Source organism: Anser brachyrhynchus (genome assembly GCF_964034855.1).
Source record: "Anser brachyrhynchus genome assembly, chromosome: 3".
NCBI lineage: Eukaryota > Metazoa > Chordata > Aves > Anseriformes > Anatidae > Anser > Anser brachyrhynchus.
Window position 1 is genome coordinate 23459465 of NC_137696.1, and position 23435 is coordinate 23482899.

General features: G+C 45.1%; 2 protein-coding genes across 7 annotated transcripts; one reads left to right on the forward strand and one right to left on the reverse strand.

The window, feature by feature from the left end:
* Window positions 1-2531: 2531 nt before the first annotated feature.
* NSL1 (NSL1 component of MIS12 kinetochore complex) lies at window positions 2532-14694 on the reverse strand (the record flags this gene model as incomplete). Its single annotated transcript, XM_080585028.1, has 6 exons — window positions 2532-4042; window positions 4632-4699; window positions 7689-7743; window positions 11437-11567; window positions 14168-14249; window positions 14545-14694. 6 exons carry the CDS (start codon window positions 14692-14694, stop codon window positions 3764-3766), a joined length of 765 nt encoding a protein of 254 aa, XP_080441154.1. The 3' UTR covers window positions 2532-3763.
* Window positions 14695-14702: 8 nt separating this feature from the next.
* Window positions 14703-19123, forward strand: TATDN3 (TatD DNase domain containing 3). 6 transcript variants are annotated; one of them, XM_080585022.1, is made up of 10 exons: window positions 14712-14808; window positions 14880-14912; window positions 14999-15072; window positions 15356-15440; window positions 16100-16162; window positions 16251-16360; window positions 16765-16820; window positions 17036-17148; window positions 18362-18442; window positions 18760-19123. In XM_080585022.1, exons 1-10 carry the CDS (start codon window positions 14752-14754, stop codon window positions 18901-18903), a joined length of 816 nt encoding a protein of 271 aa, XP_080441148.1. In that variant the 5' UTR covers window positions 14712-14751; the 3' UTR covers window positions 18904-19123. The 6 variants fall into 6 exon arrangements, with proteins under 6 accessions (XP_080441152.1, XP_080441148.1, XP_080441149.1 ...); XM_080585023.1 differs by having other exon boundaries at window positions 18365-18442; XM_080585024.1 differs by having other exon boundaries at window positions 17048-17148.
* Window positions 19124-23435: the final 4312 nt, after the last annotated feature.

Consider the following 23435-nt stretch of genomic DNA (forward strand, 5'->3'; position numbering starts at 1 on the left):
CCCCACGGCACCACGCACGAAGCCCCAGGTATCTCAATGAAGGGGGCACTTCCCCATTCTTCTGGTTTCCCCAGAAGTTTGAGTCACGCAGCTTAGATGAAGCTGAGGTTGCAGAGGCTGCAAATGGAGTGAATAAAGCCTGACGTTTTGGGAAGATCCGGCTAAGAGTTCGTGCTGAAGGTGAGAGAAACGCGCAGCTGGAGGCCAGGAGCTGGCCCAAAGTCAGTGCTGCTGAAAAGCCTGGCCAAGCGCTTCTCCCCAGCCCGGCTGCACCACCTCGGAGCGCTTTCTGTCTCTGCCCTCTGGGCCACCTCCACCTGGTGCTTTCCCAGAGCTCCCCAGGCCCTGGAGGGCCGAGCAGCAGCGAGCCTTCCCCACTCCAGTGTCCCCTGGGACCTACAGCCCTGACAGGCCCCTTCAGCTCCCTCACCAAAATGCCTCAACCAGCAGGCACCCGCAGGCTGTGCTGGGTCCGTGAGCACCCTGCAGGATGTTCCCGGCCCCCTGGTTTCTCCCTTTCTCCGTCACACCAGCACCCAGCTGCTGGGTAACTCCTGGCAGCTGCAGCCTGAGGAGGTTTCCAGGACCCCACAAGCAGGGGACAAGTCGCAGGAAGGTTCCCTTGGGCCTGAGCACGGTCTGCTGGTGTTCAAAGTGGCAAAGGAAATGAAAAGTCAAAATCTGCTTGTGGGAACAAGTTTCTGCTTAGTATTAAAGCTCTATCTCTGGTACATCTGCAGAAATGCCTACACAGTAATTCCAGGTAACACAGCAGCAAAGGCAGAACATTTCTATGCAGGAGAGAAAACAAGCCCAGAAAGCAGCCTAGACAGCTGAATTTACGTTTTACCCTCGCAGCTTATCAGCGACTTCTGTCTGCGTTGAAGCAGCCTACACACACTCGGGCTGGAGCTGCGGTTGAACACAGCGCGGCGCTTCCGAAGCATGGCACAGAGCGCAGCTGGGGGTCATGGCACCGAGTGCCCCAGCTTTCAGACACATCTTGGCGTCTGCGCCGAGCTTTCTGGGAGTTTCTCCATGTGATGTTTGCCGTCACCTCTGTTAGAAAACGACACGCAGAGTGCGGGGATGCTCCTCCAGTCCCTCAGGTTTCACGGGGTAGGGGGGGCTCGCCCTCACCAGTGATAAACACGCCGCTGGCAGCACATGCTAACGAGCAGCAAGATGGTCCAGCTCACCCCAAAAAAGCCACGAAATTCAGCCTGCAAATATTCCCAAGCATCCTTCACTGTTGAATGCCTTACAAGATTCAAGGGCTATATAAAGAAAACCTACCAGACATTTCTTGATGCAATACCAATTCAGCCCAAGTTAAAAATAAGTTGGATGTTGTGACATTTCACTGAAAACCTGATTAAGCACTTGCCTTGCACAACACTGCTGATTTCTATGAAAAGTTAACTGAAGGACGAAAGGCTACGGGAATGGGAAAAAAAAATGTATTTCTGCCAGTGGAAAATAGATCCCAGACACTGATAGTTGCAAACATCCCTTGCTGCAGAAATTTTTAATAATTAGGAAAAGAGCTGAGCACTCAAGTGTTGAGTTTAGCTCATCACAGGACTTTCGTTTCAAGAGAGGTCCTCCAGCACCTTCTGCTGCCGCTTGGCCAAAAGCTGCCACCAGATTTGTAAATTCATGGCTGAGATGCTGCACTGGGAATCTTTACTGATTTTCTTTATCCTTCTTTACACCATTTATTTGGGCAGCATTTCCAGATGCATTTTTTTTCTTTTTCCACACAGCCGTGGTGACAAGGGCCACGGAACCAGGCCCAATTGCCGTGGCTCAGGGTACCAGGCATCCCTTCCCACCTTGTTCAAACCCCGTGCAGACCGACTGTCCTGCCATCTCTTAACGCTACCACGTGCTGTAGAATCACATCTTTCATTCACTTACTAGGTCTTAATCCATGGTGCTGTCCCTCCTTATTTCTTAAGGCATTTGTCTTACACTGGTCATTTTAGATGGGACGTCTTCAGAGAGGTGCCTAATCCTAGCTTTTCTTTTCTTTTTTTTTTTAATTGCCTAACATTATTCAAGTGAGGATAGCAGGGAATCTTTCTATTAAAAAAAGAAACAACACACATTGAAATACTATCACGGGAGACTTGCAAATTCTTGCAGTGCTCAGCTTAGTCTAGGAACACTCAGATTAAAGAGCATCTGTGGAGCTCAGTGAAGATGTATGCATTCGTGCAACGTGGGGATTTTCAACCCAGGCCGGAGCACACATACCCAAAGAAGCTACAATTCACTGTGTGAAAAACCGTCCCAGTCACACGTTCCGCAGCTTTGCAGTTCCAGTCCTCTCACATCCTGTCCTCTCTTATATTAGAAGCTTTGTAGCCCTGAGATTAATAGCAGTTGCAAGTTCAAAGGCAGTAAATGGAGCTACTTCAGTTACTCGAGCCAAAATTTAACACAGATGTCTTCTGAAGTACTAATACACTAACTGTTCAGTCACCATGTATTCCAGGATTAGAACAACATTATCCAAAACTTTGATCTTTCTTAATTGATTTCTTTTACTTTTTATAAAAACAAGTTTGTATATACAAAAGCAATGGGAAATATATTTACATATGATTAAATATACAAAGTTTTAGCACAGATGCTCACCTTTACAAAATAAACGGTGCTAAAAATCTCTTACACGTTTTCTTTAAAATTTTCAGTCTCTTAGACCTCAAGTTGGATCTGTCTTCCCACACTACACTAACAAAGCTTCTTAAAAACCCTCTATTTACCGTGAGAGGAAATACATTACATGCTAGACACACGTATTTACTGTAAACACATGCACTCATAAGCCAGAAAAAGTTATCGATGGTTAAGGCATAATGCTCAATTTAATACTACCTAGGTACTAATGTGTTTAAAAAAAGTAAGCTAGCTCAACCTAATACCATTTACTGTTAGCCTATACTGATTTTTAAAGTTTAGTCAAATGCCACAATTGCATACGTGACCCAAGTCAAGATCCTGTAATGTGTAGAAGTATTGTCAAGGAAACCCCCAGACTGCTTATATGGATTACATGAACTGAAATATCAGATGGAAAGATGCAGATGGTCAAATCCTTGCTCTGAAGAGCACACTGCAAGCAAATACATACGATTATTAAAGCCCCATATTTAAACCAATGTGATGATACATAAGCCTTGCTGACCTAAATTCAGGAAAGGTGAAATAGGAGGGACTGATTCTAGATTTGCTGTGGATTTTCAGAAAACTAAAGCATCATACCAAAATTGGTGGTTTTAGTATGCTCCAGTTTGAAACTCTTCTTAAATTATTTATTAAATCGCCACCAAACTCAATATAAATGAAGGTTCATTAGCAGAACCAGATGTTCTCCAGCCTCTTCAGAGATGTGCCTGCTGTGTATGAGCACTTAGTGGTTTACAAAACGACTGCACACAGACACAAAGCATTTGCACAGCTCTGAAAAGCACAAGGACTTCAAGCTAACTTCTGTAATAAAAGGGTAAAAAAATGAGAGTTAATCAGTAAATACATTTGTAGGATACCAGATGTTACTGGCACGCATAGGCTTTCATATACCACCATTGTAACAGTAAGAAGAAAAATACGTATATGGATCAAAATCTAAATAATTAAGGAAGCTCCCACATATAGCACTGAATTAGAGGGTAGAATAAGGTTTAAAAATAAAAGACTGAATACACCGAACCAGAGTGCAACTGAGTATCCAATCTGAAAATACAAAATGAGAAATTCATGCGCTGAGGGTAATTTTCCTCCGTCGAAGCGGGTAGTATTTTCTCTGTGGTGAATCTGCAGCTCTTTTCCTTTTGAACAAAGTGTAGGGATTTTTACTGGTGTCAGTGTCTGTTGGCGTGACCTCTCCCGGTGATACGAAGCTTTGGACGTTATCTTCCTCCTTTGCGTTACAACCAGCAAAGACTTCTTGCCGCAGCTTGCAGAGTTCCAGGGTTGGTTGCCAAGTTAGCGCTTGGGAAAAACCTTCTGCTCTTTCTATTAGCGCGGGGAGAGACTGCAAGAACAAATCGAGTATCTCAAGTTACATGGGAAAAGTAATGGCTACAATGAGCGAGATGCTAATTAGATTCTGACAGGCACAAAAGCTGCAGTGTCCGCAGAGACGGTCCAGGTGAAGGCTGGGAACTCAGCGCTACCAGCCTAACAGCACCAGGGTCTGCACTCAGAGCTCATACGAACAGAACGCCAAGTTTCAGTGCTGCCTAATTCCAGCTCTGAGCTGAATCAATATCGCAGGAACACAGCTCATGTCTAAGCTGTTGCTAACGTAATAAATGTCCCGTGCAACATGAAGTTGTACAGGTCTTCAGGAGGTATTTTTCAGATGTTGCAGGTTCTAAAATCTCCGTTAAAGAAAAAATGCTTCCTATAGCCACAGGTTATTCTTCCTTACTCCCAGCTGAGGGTGAGTTCTTTACAGCTATAACAGCAGCAATCCAAACCTGAAGATGTGCTTGCTTCAAAAGTATACAAGCAGGCTTTTATGTACAAAGCTATAACCAACATGAGTTAGAACTCCTGTTTTATAACATTATCAGAACAAGAAAAGAAACAAATATCCCCTTGGAGCACACAGATCTCACCTTCATTGCCTCGCCAATCTGTTCAGACACCGTTTCTGTCACCTGCTTCAGATCTGTAATGTAAGCATCTGCAGAAAAAACATAAAGCTCAAATACACTTCTGAAACATAACTCCCCTTTCCTCCCCCCAAAACTTGCTATTGAGTTCTTAGAATCAGACAGAAAAGCAGCAGAGTCCCTGTACAAAAATTAAACATACAACACATCCCTTCTGTCAGAGTGCTGGGATGACCGCTGAAGTGCTTTATCTTAGTGTTACTACTCCTAATCATAGAAAATGCAGGAGTGCCTAGAAGTCTCACCTCTTGCAAGCCACACGGTTCTTCACTAGAAATTCTACAGCTTAATACAAAACATGAGCCACAAAGGCAGTATTTGAGATAAAGGAAGAGGTTACATATATATATATATATAGATATATAAATATAGAGATATCTGTTTTTAAACCTTTCAGGTTCACAAAATCACAGAATTGTAGGGGTTGGAAGGGACTTCAAGAGATCATCAGGTCCAATCCCCCTGCCAAAGCAGGTTCAAATTACATTATGTAATTACAAAGTTCACATTACATTTGGAAAAAATGCACAAAAGAAGGAGGATAGACACAGCTGCGTAGATAATGACACGAAGGAAAACCATTTTAAAGGGGGGAGGGAGTGGGGGAGGAATCACAGATCTTAGAGCTTCAGCTTGGTAGCAACAACTGAGCTTTTACAAAAAAGGATACTTTTTCATCCCGGCTTAATTTACCAGGCGTTAACAACAGGAATATGGCCAGGCTGGATGGGGCTTTGGGCAACCCAGCTTAGTGGGAGGTGTCCCTGCCCACGGCAGGGGGTAGGAACTGGACAGTCTTTAAGGTCCCTTCGAGCCCAAACCATTCTGTGATTCTATGAATAAAAAAGAACCGAGTGTAAACAACGTGAACAGCACTAATTCTGCTGGGTTAACGAGAAACGAAATAAAAAGAAGCTTTCAGGAGTACTGAGGCAGACAGCAGGTGCAGAATACATGGGAAAATGGTATTTATTTGATTGCTGTAGCAATACGATAAGATCATCAACACATTATACATTTTTGCTGATTGATTTACAAGAAATAATAATTCTTCTACTCAAGAGCTGAACTCTTAAAGTTACTATAAAAGAGTTTTGCATGTCCTCTGCTGTTATTCCATCTGTGGCACTATGCCATCAACAAAAACTTAAAATCAGCAGATAAATAAGTGTGCTTCTGGGAACTAAGTAGTCTCACCTCCCACTACTATTATTTTCCTGTAGGGTTTCACCAGCTCCTGCAGTAAACACCATGTTAGATTGTGCACACACTCCTAAACCGTTTCAGAGCAAAACACATCACTGTGCTTTGACTTCAAACTAATCAGTACTACTGAAGATAATTTAAGTCAGCCACTGAATTCTGGCGCAGAGTGATAGTGACCTCCTGCTGAAATGTAGTAAGCAGCAGCAGGCTGTTTTGTTGAGCTGTCTGTCCACGTGCCCGCTGCGCTAACCTCACGGGGCTTAGGAAACAATCCTTGCACAGACACGGATGCTAAAACGCACCATCATTCAGAATTTGGAAGGAAAAATAGTCGAAGAGCAGCCTCTGTAATAACAACACAGGACATTCTCTAGAAGAAAGGCATGTCCACAATGAAGAATCCTTACAGCAGAATATTGGGATTAGAAGTCTCTATGAAGTTGTAAGGAAGGAGTTAAGTAAAATTAAAAAAGTAATTACGAGGCTAATTTCAGTTACACAAAAAGATTGACATGCAGATGAAGTTTGCCTGCAGGAGTTCAGCTTTACATGGACAGCATTATATTCCTCAGTGTTCAAGGCTTTCCAAAACATAGGGAAATGAAAAAAGGAAATGAAAGGTATTGAGTAATCTAAACATTTTTGGTTTCTGGCCACTGTGCTTGCTAAACTGGGATACATAAACTTCCCAAGACTACATAATACTAAAATTCAGCACAAACTCTCTGCTGTCTTGGCTAGGACTTCGCTGTTACCTAACCTAAAAAGGAAAACCATGGTGCAAGCTATTAGTAGCTTATAAGAAGTAGTTAATTCCTATCAGAGAAGCATAGACCTGGACGCTAGAAACCAAAAGAAACGCAGACGTGAAGTGACGCTCTTTACCGCTCCTGTTAGCTGCTTTGCTGCACAGCCTGGCATTTCTGGAAGCAATGTCTCCTGTTTACAAAGAGGAAACGATGCCTAGAGTGAAGCCAGATCAGCAGGGTGAGAACTGGAAGCTTAAGGTTTGCTTCTCAAACTTCAGTTAACACCTCTGCTCGTTACACCAACTCTGCAGCACGTGCAGTAATCCATAGTGACGGTTCTGTCACCATGCCCACTTCAAACAGCAGTGGCAAATTGTGTCATTTTTCAGCACTTAGTAACAGGCAAGGTAGAACTTTCCATCTCTTAAGGCCAGCTTCAAACAAAGCACATCCCACTCTTCTATTGCAAAATACACCGCCTTATTCAAACTCCTTGGAACAAGGAATAGCCTTGCAAAACCATGGAGCAAACTTATGATGTTTACAGTTTTACACAAGCAGGGTAAAATTCAATACATGCTTCATCAGTGAGTACTACACAACTGCTTTCAATTCCCTGCAGAAACTGACAGGTTAGGAAGAGAGACTGAAGCATTTCTAGTATTTATATAAAGGCAACACAAGGACGGTCAAAGTATAATGTCAGCGGTCCACCTAGTTCTGCATCTTGCCTCCGCCACTGGAGGAGGAAAGAGGTAAGAAAACCTCCTGAGGGCGAGTATTTGACAGTTTCTACCCAGTGCCCCCCCCCAGAGACCAGCTTTTGCCTTTAAGCACACTGTGTAACAGCAGACAGCATTCAGAATAAACAGATACAGCAATACATTCAGCTGTGACAAACTTCTAGCTGTTTTGGTTAGTAATTTAAACAAGCCAATAAATTTAAATACATTTACAGAAAGAAAACTTCTAAAACATTTGCTGCTGGCCAGCAAGGTAGGCAGTGTTCCCTCAGTACAGTTGCCCTCCCCTGAGAAACCATTACCTTGAGAAGGCTGTGACCTGATCTCTTCCGGCGTTACCACAGGCTGGTAGAGCTTCTGCAAAATCAAAAAAAGAAAAAGTCTGAAATATCGTCTTGCTTTAATAGATATCTAACGCATACACTGCAGTTAGAACAACGGAGAATGGTTAATCGAAAGAGATGGTGGTGGAATGGCTATATTGTATCCCTGCAGTTACTTATGCAAGAACAAGAACACTCGTCTGCACAAACCAGGCTCTCTCACTTAACACCAGGGAACTGTGACATGAAGTTCCCTAATACTAATTAATATATTCGGTATTTAATTATGTTGAGGGCATAATTAGACTTAAGAACCTACTTGGGAAGAAGGCGACAAAGCAGAGACATAGGAATGCAAGTTTTTTATATCATCTGCAAGTTTTTTTCTCCACTTGAAGAGCTGTCCCTCATCCTTCTTCAACCACAAAAGGCAGCAGTAGGAAAGTTACTTATTCCTCTGGGCAGTTTTACCAGAACAACACTTTCACAGCTCACACATGTTACTAGCAAGCCTTCAGTATCAGCTCCAAACAGAAGAACACTGCTTGCAGTTATCCTCAAAGAAGACAGAATATACTGAATGAAAATGTGCAAGATCATCTCTTGCTTTGGGGAGATTGCCACACTAAATGAGTGGTTCTCTCCACGTAAACTTTAGTTAAGTACTTCATCTTTGTAGTTGTTTTTTATGCCTCAGAAAACATGCATCAGGAGAGATACCAGGGTTAAAAAGGAACAGGAAAACTCCACCACCAAAAGCAGAGAAAACACAAGTACCTTTGCAGAAATAGCTGGGAGGAAAAAAACACTTCATTTACAGAGACACGCTAGAAACTTTCTATGTTTTGCAGACAAAACGAAAATAATCATCTAGTTGTGCTGCAGTAAAATCTGAAATGATCACCAGCAGAAGAAATGTAGTCTGAGAGGCATCCTAAGTAACTCATCTACTTTAGGACTGAGGTAGAACACAGTTTTCCTTTTGCAAAAAGATCAAAAGGTCTCGTTAAAATCTTGGTGTTGCACAATAGCATACTTTATTTTAGTCGATTTTTTTGGTTTGATATACTTGACATGTTGACAAGAGATCACAAAGGCATGATGTGTTAGAAAATATTTCAGATTGAAGACAAATATATATGCGTGCACTTTTGTTTACTGCAAATCCTCTATGCCTGGCTAACCTGAAGAGTTATTTATCTTTGTCAACTTTAGTCCTCTGAAATGCAATGCAGGCTCTTAAATGACTATTAAAAATAATAAATCCCTTTCTTCTTTAGCATAGAATCACAAACAGTTGGGGCTGGAAAGGACCTCTAGAGGCGGTTCAGTTCAAACCCGTGCTGAAAGCAGGGCTAACTCGAGCAGGTTGCTCAGGACTGCACCCAGTCAGGCTCTGATGGTCCCCAGGGATGACACACGGAAATGCCCGGTGCCTCCTGGGCACCGCTGCGACCGCCTGGCTCAGTCTCCTTTCCTCTCTGCCCTCCCGCAGCATTTGAGAGGCACCCTGAGCAGTGCTAAGATCCACCCAAGCCTACTTTCTCTCTTCCAGGCTGAACAATCCCACCACGCCAGCGACTCCTTGCTGGACTTGATGCAATTTCCCCACGCCTTCCTCAGACCGAGGAGCCCAGCACCGACCCGACGCTCCCGGCCTGTCCCACCAGGGCTGAGCAGAGGGCAGGAAGAAGACCGGCTGGCCTCGACCCGCTGGCAGCTCTTCCCAACGCAGTCCGGGAGCCTGGCGGCCTCCTCTGCCACAAGGGCGCGCTTCTGGCCCACGGTCAGCTCAGCAGCTAGACCCGTCCTGCAGAGCTGCTTTCCAGCTGGGTGCCCCCACATCCACCAGCTCCCTGCAGGCGTCCATGAGGTTGGTCAGGGATGGTTCCCTTTGTAAGTCCATGCGGGCCACTTCCACCTGTCCATCACCTTCCCAGGGACTGACAGTTCCTGGCTCGTAGGTCTGCAGTTCCCTGGATCCTCCTTTTTCCCCTTCCTGAAGATAGGGCTGATGTTTGCTTTCTTCCAGCGCTCAGGGACCTCCCCCATTTGCCGTGGTATTTCAGAGATAACCAAAAGTCCCCTTTTAACAACACCATTTGTGGACACATCCCTGCAGGACACGGAGAGTGGGACCGAGTGCATGACCCGGTCCTGAGTCGCTGCCTGAAGACCCACGGTGCGTGCCCTGGTGATGTAAATGCTCTCGGCTTGACGCTCCTCTGCCCTTCCCCTGGAGTCTTCCTTGCTTCACTGCCTCCCACAGCTCTCAGGGGCTGAAGGCAAATCTTACCAGGAAAGACCAAGGCGAAGAAGGGATTAAGTTTCTCGGCCGTTTCCATGTCCTCTGTCGTCAGCCCCATTCAGAAAGAGCCTGTGTTGCCCCTGGTCCTCCTCTTTTGACACACCTGCAGAAGCACTTGCTGTCATTGCTAAATTCATCTCCAGGTGGGCTTTGGCTTTCCCTGTCCCTGCGTGCTACAGAACCCCTGTGAACTACAGCTTTCTACATTTCAAGGCTGTCCTTGCTAACTATACCCTAGCAAGGCAGCAGTTCATTTACGTGCTTTCCTGTGCTCCCAATGTGAAGAACACAATTCTCAAGTCTTTACCGAGTCAGAAATCCTACGAAAAAGCAGCAACACTTTCGCCACAGAAAGTTCATGCTACAGCACACGCATAATTGGGCGGGGGGAAAGGAAAATATTTCTGGATTTCTGTAGCAAACACTTTAACCTTCTATCCTGTTTGAACCTTCTGAACAGAAGGCAGTAAATCATCTCATTTGTTTACAAACACGCGCACACACAGAAATGGCTCAAACAGTGCGCCATAGTCCAGATATCCCCCCTCTGATTTGCTCCTAGATTCAAATAACTTTTGAAGCACATCATAAAGCCACTAACCTGCCACAAAAACAACATGGTTTAAGAACTTATCCTAGAGGTAGACACTTTAAAAATGTACTTCAAGGGATGGAAATGTCACGGCTCTTTAGGATATCAAAGTGAAGGATGGAAAGAAAATTGACTCCTAATTAATCAGCAAGTAAGCAGGAGGCAGGTATAACGTAATTACAGAAAAGAAACTTAACCAAGAACACAAATGGGTTGTTTAATACCAGTAATTACTTGACACTCGGTGTCAAAAAAAAAAAAACAGAAATTGCTGAAGCTATTAATTATCCACATTACTTTTTTTCCTTCTTTACTGAAAGTACTCAATGTAGTTATCAGCTCAGCAGAAGTGCCCAGGGAAAACAGACATCTTTTGAGAAGTCAAATACTGTGTGTGATAATAGCTAGCCATATGTATCATAAATTTAATACGTTAAACGACCTTCAGACAATTTCAGAAACCCAGATTTGATAAGATTAGTAGATATATACTGGCTTGTAAGCTGTAAATCACCATGTTGAAGCAATCTGCCTAAGTAACTTGCTGAATTGTGCCACAGGCCCAATTCCCTCATAGTCACAGCAATCTGTAGTAATCCTTGCTTTACGGAAGATAAATTACTGCTAATTAATGCAAAGAAACAAAGGTCAACATTTGAGCAACCTCGTCTAGTGGGAGGTGTCCCAGCCCATGGCAGGGGAGGTAGAATTAGATGATCTGTAAGGTTCCTTCCAACCCAAACCGTTCTAAGATTCCATGATTTATTTCAAGTTACGTACAGCAGCTACCATAGGCAAAGGTCTTCTGAAAATCTGAGGTTACTCACCAACATTTCTTGCTCTGCTTTCATGGTTTGGATAGCATGTACCAGTATCTTCTTAGGCCACTGCTTACGCTTTGTTGATGTCTCTACTATAAGTTCATCAAACTGGTCTTCAAGAATTTTGATGTAGGAACCTAAAAATGACAAGCACACAAAGTTATTGTAACAATGCTCCTACTCACAATGTTGCTTTTCTTTGAGACAAAGTTGTAAGGACAAAGACATCTTTAGAACTGAAATAAGAAATGAAATGTGATTATCAAATAAGATAAATGTCTGTTTTGGATCCCAGTATAACGCAATACAGAAATCAGATCACAACTTCCTGCTGACCAGTTACTTTTGAAGTAAGGTAGCTGGGGTGAGGATGGGAGGACAGGGGAGGCCGGGAACAATCTGGGGAAAAATCCAAACCACATTTCTCTGTGCACTCTGAACCTATGACAAAAGTCTGACAAGGATCTTCACAGGTAACTTGTTTTTCAACTGGAAAATAAAAAGCCAACAAATGCAAGACGCAAAAAGAAAAATGGCTTGATCTGTACAATTTACAAGCATTAAACAAAAATCAGCTATTTAAACAGTAATTTGAAGCCTAATTGACCTTCTAGCATATAGAACACAGATATACATCTTCATCTTAAAATCGATCTGTAAGTTTTTGACAACAAACTGTCACCTTAATGAAACCTTGTTCCCAGAAATACTCTGCAGCCTGAGAACATCTGTAGTTACTAGTCATATGGAGTTTGCAAAAACAAAAATAGGTCTACTTTCAACATCTGATACCAAAGAGAGTGTATCTGGTGGGAACCAACTTTCATAGCTTTCTTCTCCTATCGTAAGATTAGGCTAAATATGTAGAACATGTTTTCAGTTGTTGACCGAAGTATTTTGACTTCTGCTACTTCACTACAGGTACTCAGCTTCTCCAAGGTTGCAATTAAACTTAGCTATTTTTGAAGCTTAAGACACTGTTTTAAAACTGGTTTCAAAATTTAGACAAGTAAATGCCTGTTCAATCTTGATGTCACATGCCATCATTACAAACCATAAAAAATAAAAGTTATGGAAAAAAACAGAATTAACTTTGTCTAACTGAAAGGTAACGCATATTTCTATATTCTTCCATTTGCACACTTATATTTCTCCACCAGTGGAGATTCGAAATCTTGACAATAGTTTTGTTGTATAATTTTTAAATTTAATTTTGCAAACTCCTTAGAATTTAAATTCACAGTTACCACTAAAACGTTGAGCATAGCTTGCAAGCCATGCAATGTTTTCAGTCTACTGGTAACAAATGGATTTTGAGCACCCTCTCTTGGTCAATCTGTGCAGAATCAGGTGATTGTAAAACTCAGTCAAAAAACAAGTTTGAGAATTTGTGAGTTTTTCTGAGCCACTGGTCAACAGGAATACCAAAGACACAAAATGCCAGATCACTCGGTGATTCAAACTGGCTCAGAGGTGAGCACACGCTTATATTTACGTCAAATTAAAAAGCACAACACTGTCCTTACACCTGCTTTATGCCAACTGCAGGAAGGTAAACAGTACCTCAGCTAGCATGAAGTTGGATTTGTGCAGAGGATGACCTACTTTAAAAAGTAACCATCCAGACAAAGATTTCCTGTTAAGAAAACCCTGTAAAGAATTTTTAAGCAAATTTGAATCAGTGAAGTGAGCGTGAATCAGTTCAGCATTTTGCATTATGAGACCAGTGCAGTCTTGACAACGTAGCAAGTAAAAGCTGGTCTTGGTAACTCGTGAAACCTGAGTTTAGGATTATTTTATAAACGCACACACTGAAAATAATGGATAAACATTTCACTCTGATGTATCCGGTCCCCATGCCATCTGGGCAGCCTCTGATGAACTCACTCCAGTTCTTCAATCTTTACTAAAAAAAGGCAAATCATGCCTTACAAATCTGTTGTCCTTCTACGGCGGGGTTACAGCACTGGTACATATGGGAAGAGCAACTGAAATCATCCGCTTGGACTTGTGTAAAGCATTTGACACTGTCCTGCACAACTGCCTCATGTCCCTAAACTGCAGATATGTGGATTTGAAAGATGGACCTCTCAGTAGATAAGGATTTGGCCGGATGGTCGCACTCAAGGAGTTGTGGTCAACGGCCTGATGTCCAGGTGGAGACCGGTGACGAGTGGTGTTCCTCAGGGGCCTGTACCGGGACCAGTGATATTTAACAGCTTTGCTGGCAACAAGGACAGTGGGATCAAGTTTGCCAACAACATCAAGCTGTGTGGTGCGGTTGACACGCCGGACGGAAGGGATGCCATCCAGAGGGACCTGGACAGGCTTGAAAGATGCACCCATGTGAACCTCATGAAGTTCAACGAGGCCAAGTGCAAGGTCCTGCACCTGGGCTGGGGCAATCCCAAGCACAAACACAGGCTGGGCGGAGAATGGATTGAGAGCTGAGCCCTGAGGAGAAAGACCTGGGGGTGTTGGTGGATAAGAATCTCAACATGAGCTGGCAATGCGTGCTCGCAGCCCAGAAAGCCAGCTGTATCCTGGGCTGCATCAAAAGCAGCGTGGACAGCAACTCCTTATACAGACAAAGCCAAGCCTGAGCTCCACCTCATCCGCGCCATGAGTGTTGTTATCGCCACAGCCATCTGCAGAAAAAACTGTCCAATTAAAAATACAACGCCTAGAACAAACAAATAAATAAATCCATGCAAAATTGACAAGAAAACGCACGTACCACACGGCTCGGAGCTGGCTGACGTATCCCCCCAGGGCTGCCCGTTAATGGTGACGTTCTCTTGCACTGCTGCCTCGAAGTTCTGCAAGAGATTCAAGGGCTGGAAAACCTCTGTGCAACCCCAGCAGCTGGTAAGACACTTCCTGACCGACCGCCCTGCCTCGGCCGGCAGGACTCATCGAGTCATTTAGGCTGGCAAAGACCCTTAAGATCACCCAACCGTCAACCTAGCCGGCTAACCCACGTCCCTTAGCGCCAGGTCTCTTAAACGCCCCCAGGGGTGGGGACACCACCCCCCGCGGGCCCTTCCCTGCCGCCCTCCCCGACCGCGCACGTCCCCGGCGGGCTGGGCCCCCCGCCCGCTGCCGCCGCCTCACCCACAGCACGTCGTCCGCGGCGATGCCGCCCGGCTGCCCCGCTGCCAGCGCCCGCAGGAAGGGCGCGCACAGCCCCAGCACCCGCTCCAGGCCCCGCCGCGAGCAGCAGCGCACCCGCGGGTCCCGCCGGGCGGCCGCCCCGGCCGCCATTTCCCGCCTCCGCCCAGCCCAAAATGCCGGCCCGGAAGCGGAACCCGGCAGGCAGAGATGGCGGCGGGGCCGGTGGATTGCCACTGCCACCTCGCCGCGCCCTGCTTCCACCCGGTGAGGGGAGGGAGGGACGGGGGAGTGGAGGGAGGGGTGAAGGGTGCTGAGGCGCTGCCCGTCTCCCGCAGGATGTGGCGGCCGTGGTGCGGGCAGCAGAGGAGGTGAGGCGAGGCGGCACCCCCGAACCCCCTCCCGGTCCCCTCCGCCGCCCTCCGCGCTCTTCAGCGCCGCTTTCTGGCTGCGGCAGGCGGCCGTGGCGGCGCTGGTGGTGGTGGCGGAGCAGGCGGCGGAGTTCCGGAGGGTGATGGAGCTGTCCGAGAGGTGCGGTATGCCGGGGACAGGGTCTGGGGGTGTCCCGTCCCCCCCCCATCTTATTTTCCACAGGCTGACACCACCGCCCCAGCGAGAGCCCCCACGGGTGTCCCCGAGTCGTCGTGAGTGGCCGCTCTGACAGCGGGCAGGGACCACCTGCCCTCTGCCTTGGCCGGGCTGGCCTTCTGTCCCTCCGTAACTCACCGTCTCCGCGTAACTCACCGTCCACCCTGAGCTTGCTGGCTCATGTCCCTGCGATCTGCCACGCTGCTGCGGTGTGTTCTGTTCCCAGATTCCCAGGATTTGTGCTGCCGTGCCTAGGGGTTCACCCCCTTCAAGAAGTTTCTCCAGAAGAGCAGCGCAGTGTTACTCTGAAGGTAAAACACCGGCAGGTTGGATCAGCCCAGTTGTGGCCCTAGGGCTGCTCTGACAGTGCGGCATAGTGTTCCAGTTTGCCTGATTTGACATTAGATCTGCTCAGTGATTTTTGTTTTTCTGTAACACGGAAGGTGCAGTACACCAAATCCCAGGTCTCTCAACACTGCCATTTGGCCGTGTGAGGCATCCAGCAGGACTGTTCACTGAAATCATCTGACCGCGTTACAGATGCCGCAATGAAACAGTTCAAAAAATCCCAGATGGGTGGTTTGTTTACAGGGAACAGAATGCATGCGCGTTTGCAGATGTCCCTTTGTTGTCGTGGGGAGCGGGAGGATACCAATTTGTGCCTGAAAATTTTTAACGTGAAAAACTTGGAGGGCTGTCTGCAGCCATATAACATTACCAGACTTTTTATGGGCCTTGGTTTTGTTACCTCTTCTGCTCCTGTGCAAAGATCGACTTGAAGTAAGGGCTCATTGAGTAAAGCAGGAAAATCCTGGAGAGCCCTAAAACTAGTCAGCTCCTAGTAATAGCAAGTTTTGGAAACAGAATTTAAAAGCAATAAAGGGAAATCCATTTTAATCACATGACTGAATTCATACTGCCTCCATCTCATAAGGGCAATAAGGCTTGTTTCTTTAATTTGTTCTTGCAGGATCTGGATGATGCGTTGCCACTTATAGAACTCTACAAAGATAAATTGGTGGCAATTGGAGAAGTAAGCAGAATTCTGTAATTTAAGTGTCTCTGGATTCAGCAGTAAAAAAAAAAAGTTAAACTTTCTCACTTCTCTTCTTGCACCATAGGTAGGACTAGATTTCACTCCCAGATTTGCCAGCATGGATGAACAGAAGGAAGAACAAAGACAGGTTTTGATTAAGCAGATTGAGTTAGCAAGAAGACTGGATTTGCCTTTGTAAGTTTTGTTTATAGTAGTAGAAGAACTTGCCGTATCTCAATATCCTATGGAAATATTTCCCAGGATTTATCATTACTAAGAACCTGTAGAACTCGTGTAGCTTAAGCTGTTACTAGTGTCCTGTCAGTCTCCAGCTGAAGATGTAGTTACAGAATTTTCCCTATGTTTGCCCTAGAATACAGTGGTCTTCTGTATCCTGTCCTTACTATGTTGTTGATATATCTTCACTGTAGCTAAAATTATTTATATGTATATCTCTAGATTTTTTCCAGATTAAAGGTGTAATACAGATTATTTTCTTCCCAACCTGCTGTTGGTTCATGTTTGTTGAAAAAAACTACATAGATATATACATGTATTTTGCTGAATTTCCTAATGCCAGGCCTCTCCTTGGTGTGCAGAAATGTTCACTCACGCTCAGCTGGAAGGCCAACCATTAATCTCTTAAAGGAACAAGGTATGCTTTTAATGCTTTTTTTCTTCATTTTTTTTTTTAACATAATTTCTTCTATCTTGCTATGCCTTCGTTATCAGTTTGTGTACAAGAAACTTGGGAGGACTAGTGCAGAGACTCTGTAGTCATTCTTGGTGGGACTGAGGTCCAGTTGGAAGGTGATATCACAGACCTACTGCAAACACTGCTAATGAGTTGGTTTGTTTCTTTTCTCTGAGGTGCTTCAAAAGTGTTGCTTCATGCATTTGATGGGAAGCCATCTGTAGCAATGGAAGGGGTGAAAGCCGGATACTACTTCTCCATTCCGCCTTCCATTATAAGGAGTGAACAGGTAACATTTAAAGGGGATTGCACCTTCTCAGTGCTTGGGGGATTGCAGGTTATATCTGGTAGCTTTTCATGGTGGTAAGCATGCCTGCATTTTTACCATGCAGCTCTAAAGGATGCTTGGAGATCTTTTCTTTTAAGTCTGTACAGTTGGAAGTGGGACTAGCAGTACTTGTGTATGATTACAGTCACTTGTTCCTTGATTAGAAATTCCTGCTTTCAGTTACTTATAAAATTGCTTTTTTACTTTGGCTAAATTTTTGTTTGAGGCTTTTGCCTTAGTTGGACATTTTTGGGGAAATTTTGGCTCAAACAGTACAGCTGTTCCTCAGAAACAAGGGTTAAGAAAATAAACGTTTTCCTTCATTTTAATATGTTCTGATGAACTTTTATTTGGAAACTTCTGACACTGTAGTGTTTTAGAGTAGGAACATGACGTGGAAAAAAAATAGGTTCTATCTTGGTGCTATGAGACTTCTGTTCAAAAGGAAATCTACTTAAAATTGACTAAGTTACAGGCCTTTAAAAATAGTTATTAGTTAATGGCATGCCCTGCAAAGCATCAGATAAATTGTTTAAAGACAGTGTTGGCTAGGTTCAGCCCTGGACTTAGTGAAACTGCTCATTCAGCTTTTCCTCTGGACTGCTGCAAACTTTGCTAACTTCTCGGGTAGCCATCTGTTTCCATCCTGCACCATCATCAACTTCTGTGATAAGCTCTGGAAATGTAAGAAAGGAAGAGGCATGATTCGAGTGGAGGGGGTGTGAGGGATGGATGTGGATATAGATGGGGATGAGGGTAGGAATCTGCAGAAAGGACAGGAAACTGGGGCTGCGGGGTAAAAGAGGTGAGAAAAAGGATACACAAATATTATATATACAGAAAACTTGCGAATTAAAAATGCACTGGCAAGTCTAATTGTAGGGCATTCTGTGCAATATAATAATGTAATAAAGTAACAATGGATTCAGTGTTAAAATGATAATAGTGCTTCAGATATGTAGAGTCATAGAAAATAAGATAATCTTGGTTTGAGGGGACTTGAGCAGCTCCTGGTATTCTTGCTGCCATTCTAAAATTGTTGATAGCATACAGACAGTGGCATCAGAGTCTTTGGACATTGCTTTTAAATGCAGAGCTTATCCTTCCATCTTACATTTTTTTCCATGGGTCTAAGTTCATAAAGCATTTAATAGCTGTCTTTATTTTCTTCAAGAAGCAGAAGCTTGTGAAACTGTTACCTCTGGAAAATATATGCTTGGAAACTGACTCTCCAGCTCTGGGGCCTGAAAAACAGGTAAATGATGGGTGGCCTTCTACGTTTGCATGTCCAAAACCATGTCTTATGGAGATTACTTACTAGCACAGGCGAGTGAAGTAGAGTAGACATAGACAAGGGATGGAATTCAGAGAATTAGCTAGAGAGGTAGCATTCCCAAGGCTGGGAAAGGAAAAGAAATTACAGGAATGGTCAAAGGGGAAAATAATGCAAGAGTAGATGTATGCAGTACTGCAGTGTGACTAAAAGTGTGTCAGGAAGTATTGAACCTGAAGCACTTGTCGCCTGGAGAGGTCTGTAATTTGATTTTTTTTTTGTCTTTTTTTGTTTTTCAGGTGAGAAATGAACCAAAAAACATTTACATTGCTGCAGAATACATTGCCAAAATTAAAGGAATTCCAGTTGAAGAAGTTATAGAAGTGACAACACAGAATGCACTGAAAGTATTCCCCAAACTGCGGAACTTTGTTCGTGTATAAACTTAGAAACTGAAATAAACAATGTTGCAGCAACTATTAGTTATGGCATGATAAATGAAACCAACATACATCTTGTCCTTAATGGAGTTTGTTGGAAAGTTCAAGGAGTGAGCACAGTGTTACATAGATACAAGTTACAACAAGCTCAAGTTTCTGAAAGACCTTCTTTTGTACACACCGTTGTTACCTCTTAAACGCGATAAAAATATCTTGGATCTTTCATGTTTCAGAGTGAATGCTTTGTTAAGAAGAGCACCACAGAATTTGTGTGTTTAATTTCCGAGTCCTTGATCCTAGCCTAGGAGATGGCTAATGTGCTTAATGTCCCTCTCATTTCTTAATTCCAACGACTGGAAGTGACTCGGTTGTGGGCCCACACATGTGATATAAGCTCTGCTAGGACCTGCAGACTGCACGTCCCAGTCTGAGCTGTTAGAAAGCCCCAGCTGGCTGGAAGTTCTGTGTGTGTCGCGTGGACCGGGCTCTGTGAGTGAAGCAGAAACAGCAACTGCAATTCCTTTCTAAATACAGTCAAAAGAAAATAATTACTGCCTTTCTACTCCCTCCTTTTCACTTGCATACAGTAACTTAATAGCTGCTCAGATCTTAGCTATTTTGAGAAGGGCTTGCTTTTGTTTATTTATGTATTTACTTGAATCGTGCTGAGTTTGGACCTATTTCAGGGACTTCTTTCTGCTCAGTGTCGGGAGATGAGGGAGTGAAAGGGAGACAAACCCAAATTCTCCAGATTTGTCTCATTTTCTGAGATCTTGGAGGGACTTGTCTACTGTGGATTCTCCTACACTTGTCAGTGTCCTAAAAATTGAATATTGTGTTTGCCTCAGGGCGCCTGAGTAGGTGTGGGCTTGCTGAAATACCGAGCAAAATTTTGTTGACTATATAGCAGCAATGAAGTAGGGGAGTTAAAAATGACGTTCTGAGAGTCAGATAGAGAAGTGGAGGCTTTTCTCTATGTATGGAGTTGGGAAAGAGGGGAGGGTTGCAAGCTCAGTGAAGAAAACAGGGAATGATTAGCTTAGTCCACGACCACCTCTGGTACAAAATCATGCATCTTACAAGCCCATCCACACCTCTTGTATATTTGAGGTGGGTGTGATTTTTCAGGTTAGACGCCTGCTGTCTTCTTGCTTAAAGCATCTGACTGGTTGCTCCTTTGTAAAATGATTTGTAATGCCCTAATTTTAATTCATATGGTGTCTACCTTTCTGTTGATTGGACAGGGAGAAAAGATAACGTTGGCTTGACTGGCAAATTAGGTTGCTGACAGCAATTAATTTAAGGCTAAATATTCCTGTCTTACAGGTCAGTAAGAAGGTTTTGTTTGGTTTTGTTTGGTTTGGTTTTCTGTTTTGAGATGGAGAAGGTATCACCTCTTGGGTAAGATTAAAAATGGGAGCAGAAGCTTGTAATGTAAGCAGTACTCACTTTGTGTTGTCCTGCTTTTTACCCGTGGCTCCCAAGTGAACGCATTTAAGGAGTTGAACTCCCTCTTCAGACACATGGTAGCCCTAACGTGCAGATGTATTCTGAACCCCATTGCAGCCACCAGGATTGTCTGGATGAGCCGTGTCCCCTCCTTGTAGCATGGAGCACTGGGGTTGCAAGGGCCATACTGGTGGACAGACCCAGTTCAAGTTCAGCTGGATGCCAAGTTTAGCTTTCAGGAAACCTGAGGGGAAACGAGGGGGAGAACACAGAGGTAGTGAAGCTAAGGCTTTCCTTTTCAGTCATGCCATTAGCTCCCTGGGCTAGTAACAGCCCCCGTGATCTCTGTCTTGCAGCACCACAGGAGCAAGGCAGTGTCTGGGTGTCCTCAGTTTTGTCTCTGGGAAAAGTAGGGCACAGAAATGTTAAATAAGTTGTCCAGTGACACAGAAGGCCCACAGCGAAAGTGGTCAGACCTGAGTTCTACCTCTAGGCTTCACCTTCCCCTTGGATGCTCCCAGCAGCAGGTCTGATTGCATGACTGTTGGGGTCTGTTTGTCTTGCAGTTTGTACGATGTGATAGAGAAAGGTTTGTGATTTCTTTGACAAAATTAGTGCCTTCAGGGTGCCTAACTTGCTACTCAATGCCCAGTTATTGATGCAGCTCTGGTGGGTACAGCTGCCAGAAGAAAAATCCCACACGTCACTAGGTGCTTTCCAGGCTTAAAATACAGCACACAGATGTGCTGCAAGCGTGAGGGAGGGACTCCCACGTGTGCAAAGCCTTGAAGTGAACGCATGGCTCAACACGAGGCGTACCTAATGGGGGTGTGCGCAGGGCAGTGCTAATGTCAAGGTACTTTCCACGGGCTGAGCTTGCTGATCTAGACACCTTTCAGATGACTTTGTCTGTCCACAGAGAAAAGTCAAGGGATCAGCATATGCTGCCAATTGCTACAAGACCCCTCAGAGGTAGTCTGCACCTTCTCCTCGTTCAATGAGCACCTTGGGTCAGTAGCAGAGGCTGGAAGGATGTTGGAATTGCAATTCCTTTTCTGTCTGGTGCCCCTGCACTTTCACCACCCATGCCAAGCTCTTCGTAGGACTCATGTGGAACAAGACTGAGGTCGTTTTGCTTGAAGTCTAAGTGACTAGCGAGGATGGGGTAGGTTAGAGCCCCATAGGACAGAGCTAAAGGTTCAGCATCAGTCGCTTGAAATCCGAGATCCTGGAAGTCAGCTCTGACTTCAGGGCCCACAGCTGGGACTCTGTCTAAGGGCTCTCTGTGCTTACTCAAATCATTTTTGGAGGGCTGCAGGTGCAGCATTCCCACAGGGCCCTTCTGAAACTTGCTTTTTGTCATGGACTAACAGGGCCTGCGTCTGCCGAATGCTGGGGCAATATGTGAAGATGAATAATTTTTCAAGATTTCAACATGGGAACAAGTGAGGGGATGGTGGTGAGGCCAAGTGGGTGATACGCTGTTTAATCCTGCTGCTTATTGTGATAAGAGTTTAAACAAATTGACCAAAGGCTTTTGCTGGAGGAGCTTCCAACTGGCTCCTATGCAATGCATAGATAGGCTCTTTAGAAGCAGAAACAAATAAATAATGGGCTGGAAATGCAACTTTCATCACTAATGGGCCTCTGCTTTTGTTTGTTTTTTCATTAATGCAGGCTGGGGTTCGACCCTTTGTTTCCGTTACAGAGCAGGAAAATGAATTGAGAAAGTTATTGGCTTAGCAGGAAGGTTTGTTGTTCTTCTCTTTGCTTTCTATATGGAGTACAAAGATACAACTGAGATCAAAGAAAGGATACAAACTGCTGTAGCACCTAGTTGTCTCAGCATTTTCCTCTCCAGCAGGTGGTTATCCATCCCTTCATGTCCTGTGATGGGGCCAGTTTTATTTCCAGTGTGAATGAGCTTGGGCACGGGGACGATCTCCCTCCCTGCCCTGGGTGCTTGGCACCACTGTGTAGTGGGCACAAAGTACTCCTGTCAGGGTATGGCCATCTTTTGTGCCCACCTTGAGATGCCGTGAATCATGGGGCTCATGGCCCTGATGAATCTGTGGCCAGGGCAGGAATCAACACCCACCGCCCCCAATGCTTGGTGCTGTGCTCTCCCTGTACCCAGGACTTGCATGAGATGCTGCCAGACGGGTGCTTCCTGAAAACACAGGAGAGTGGCGGCCAGGCTTGATGAAAATGGTGATTCAGCTCACCTGAAAGAGAACAACGAGGCCCTGGGACACGCAGCCCTGTCTCTCTCAGAGCCACAGCTCATGGCACCATGACGGGTGTCCTCTCACTGCTCTGTGGTCCCCACGGCTGCTGGCATTTGAGTGTCTAGGTCATATCTGCTGCTGGGGAATGGCTGCTGGCATGTCCCTGCCTCCCCCTGCCTCACAAAGGCATCCCAAGTCTGTCACGGTGAGTTTGGGGCCTCATCCAACTGAGAGCAGAGTAAATGGGCAGCGCAGCACTGCTGTTCAGGTGAGGTACCTAGCTCCTTCCCATGTGTATTCTGCATTTCTGTTACAGGCTATGGACGCTGGTTTCAACTCCTTTAATAGGAATGTTCAGGTCTTGGGTCCGCTATTTTGGCTGTGTCAGGGCTGCGTGCTCTGTCACTGAACAGTGAAAGCAGACGCTTGGCTCCTTGTCAATGTCCAGCCTCAGCACAGATAAGTGCTGTCCCCGGGTTAATAGAAGATATCTTGCAAGCAGCACAACCAATAAAGTCTTCAGTTTTTTTTTTTTTTTCTGAGGGATTTAGGGCCTCCTCCCCATGGCAACCCCAGCCTCTTATGCATGTCCTGTGGTGCTTCCATCGCAGCCCTGCAGTCCATGTTCCTGTCATCCCCCAGCTCTCTTCCATGTCACCTCCCCATGCTAGTTGGGCTGCCATTTGGGCAGGAGGCAGCACTTGCTGAGAGTAGTCCAGAGCTGGGCAGGCGCCTGGGTAGCTGCTGGCGTGACCCTGCAGCAGCTGGGGCTGAGCCTCCTCTTGTGATCCCAAAAGTGAAATGGAGAGGGTCTGTGCCATCTGCGTGGCCACCAGCTCTCACAAACCTTGTAAGGAG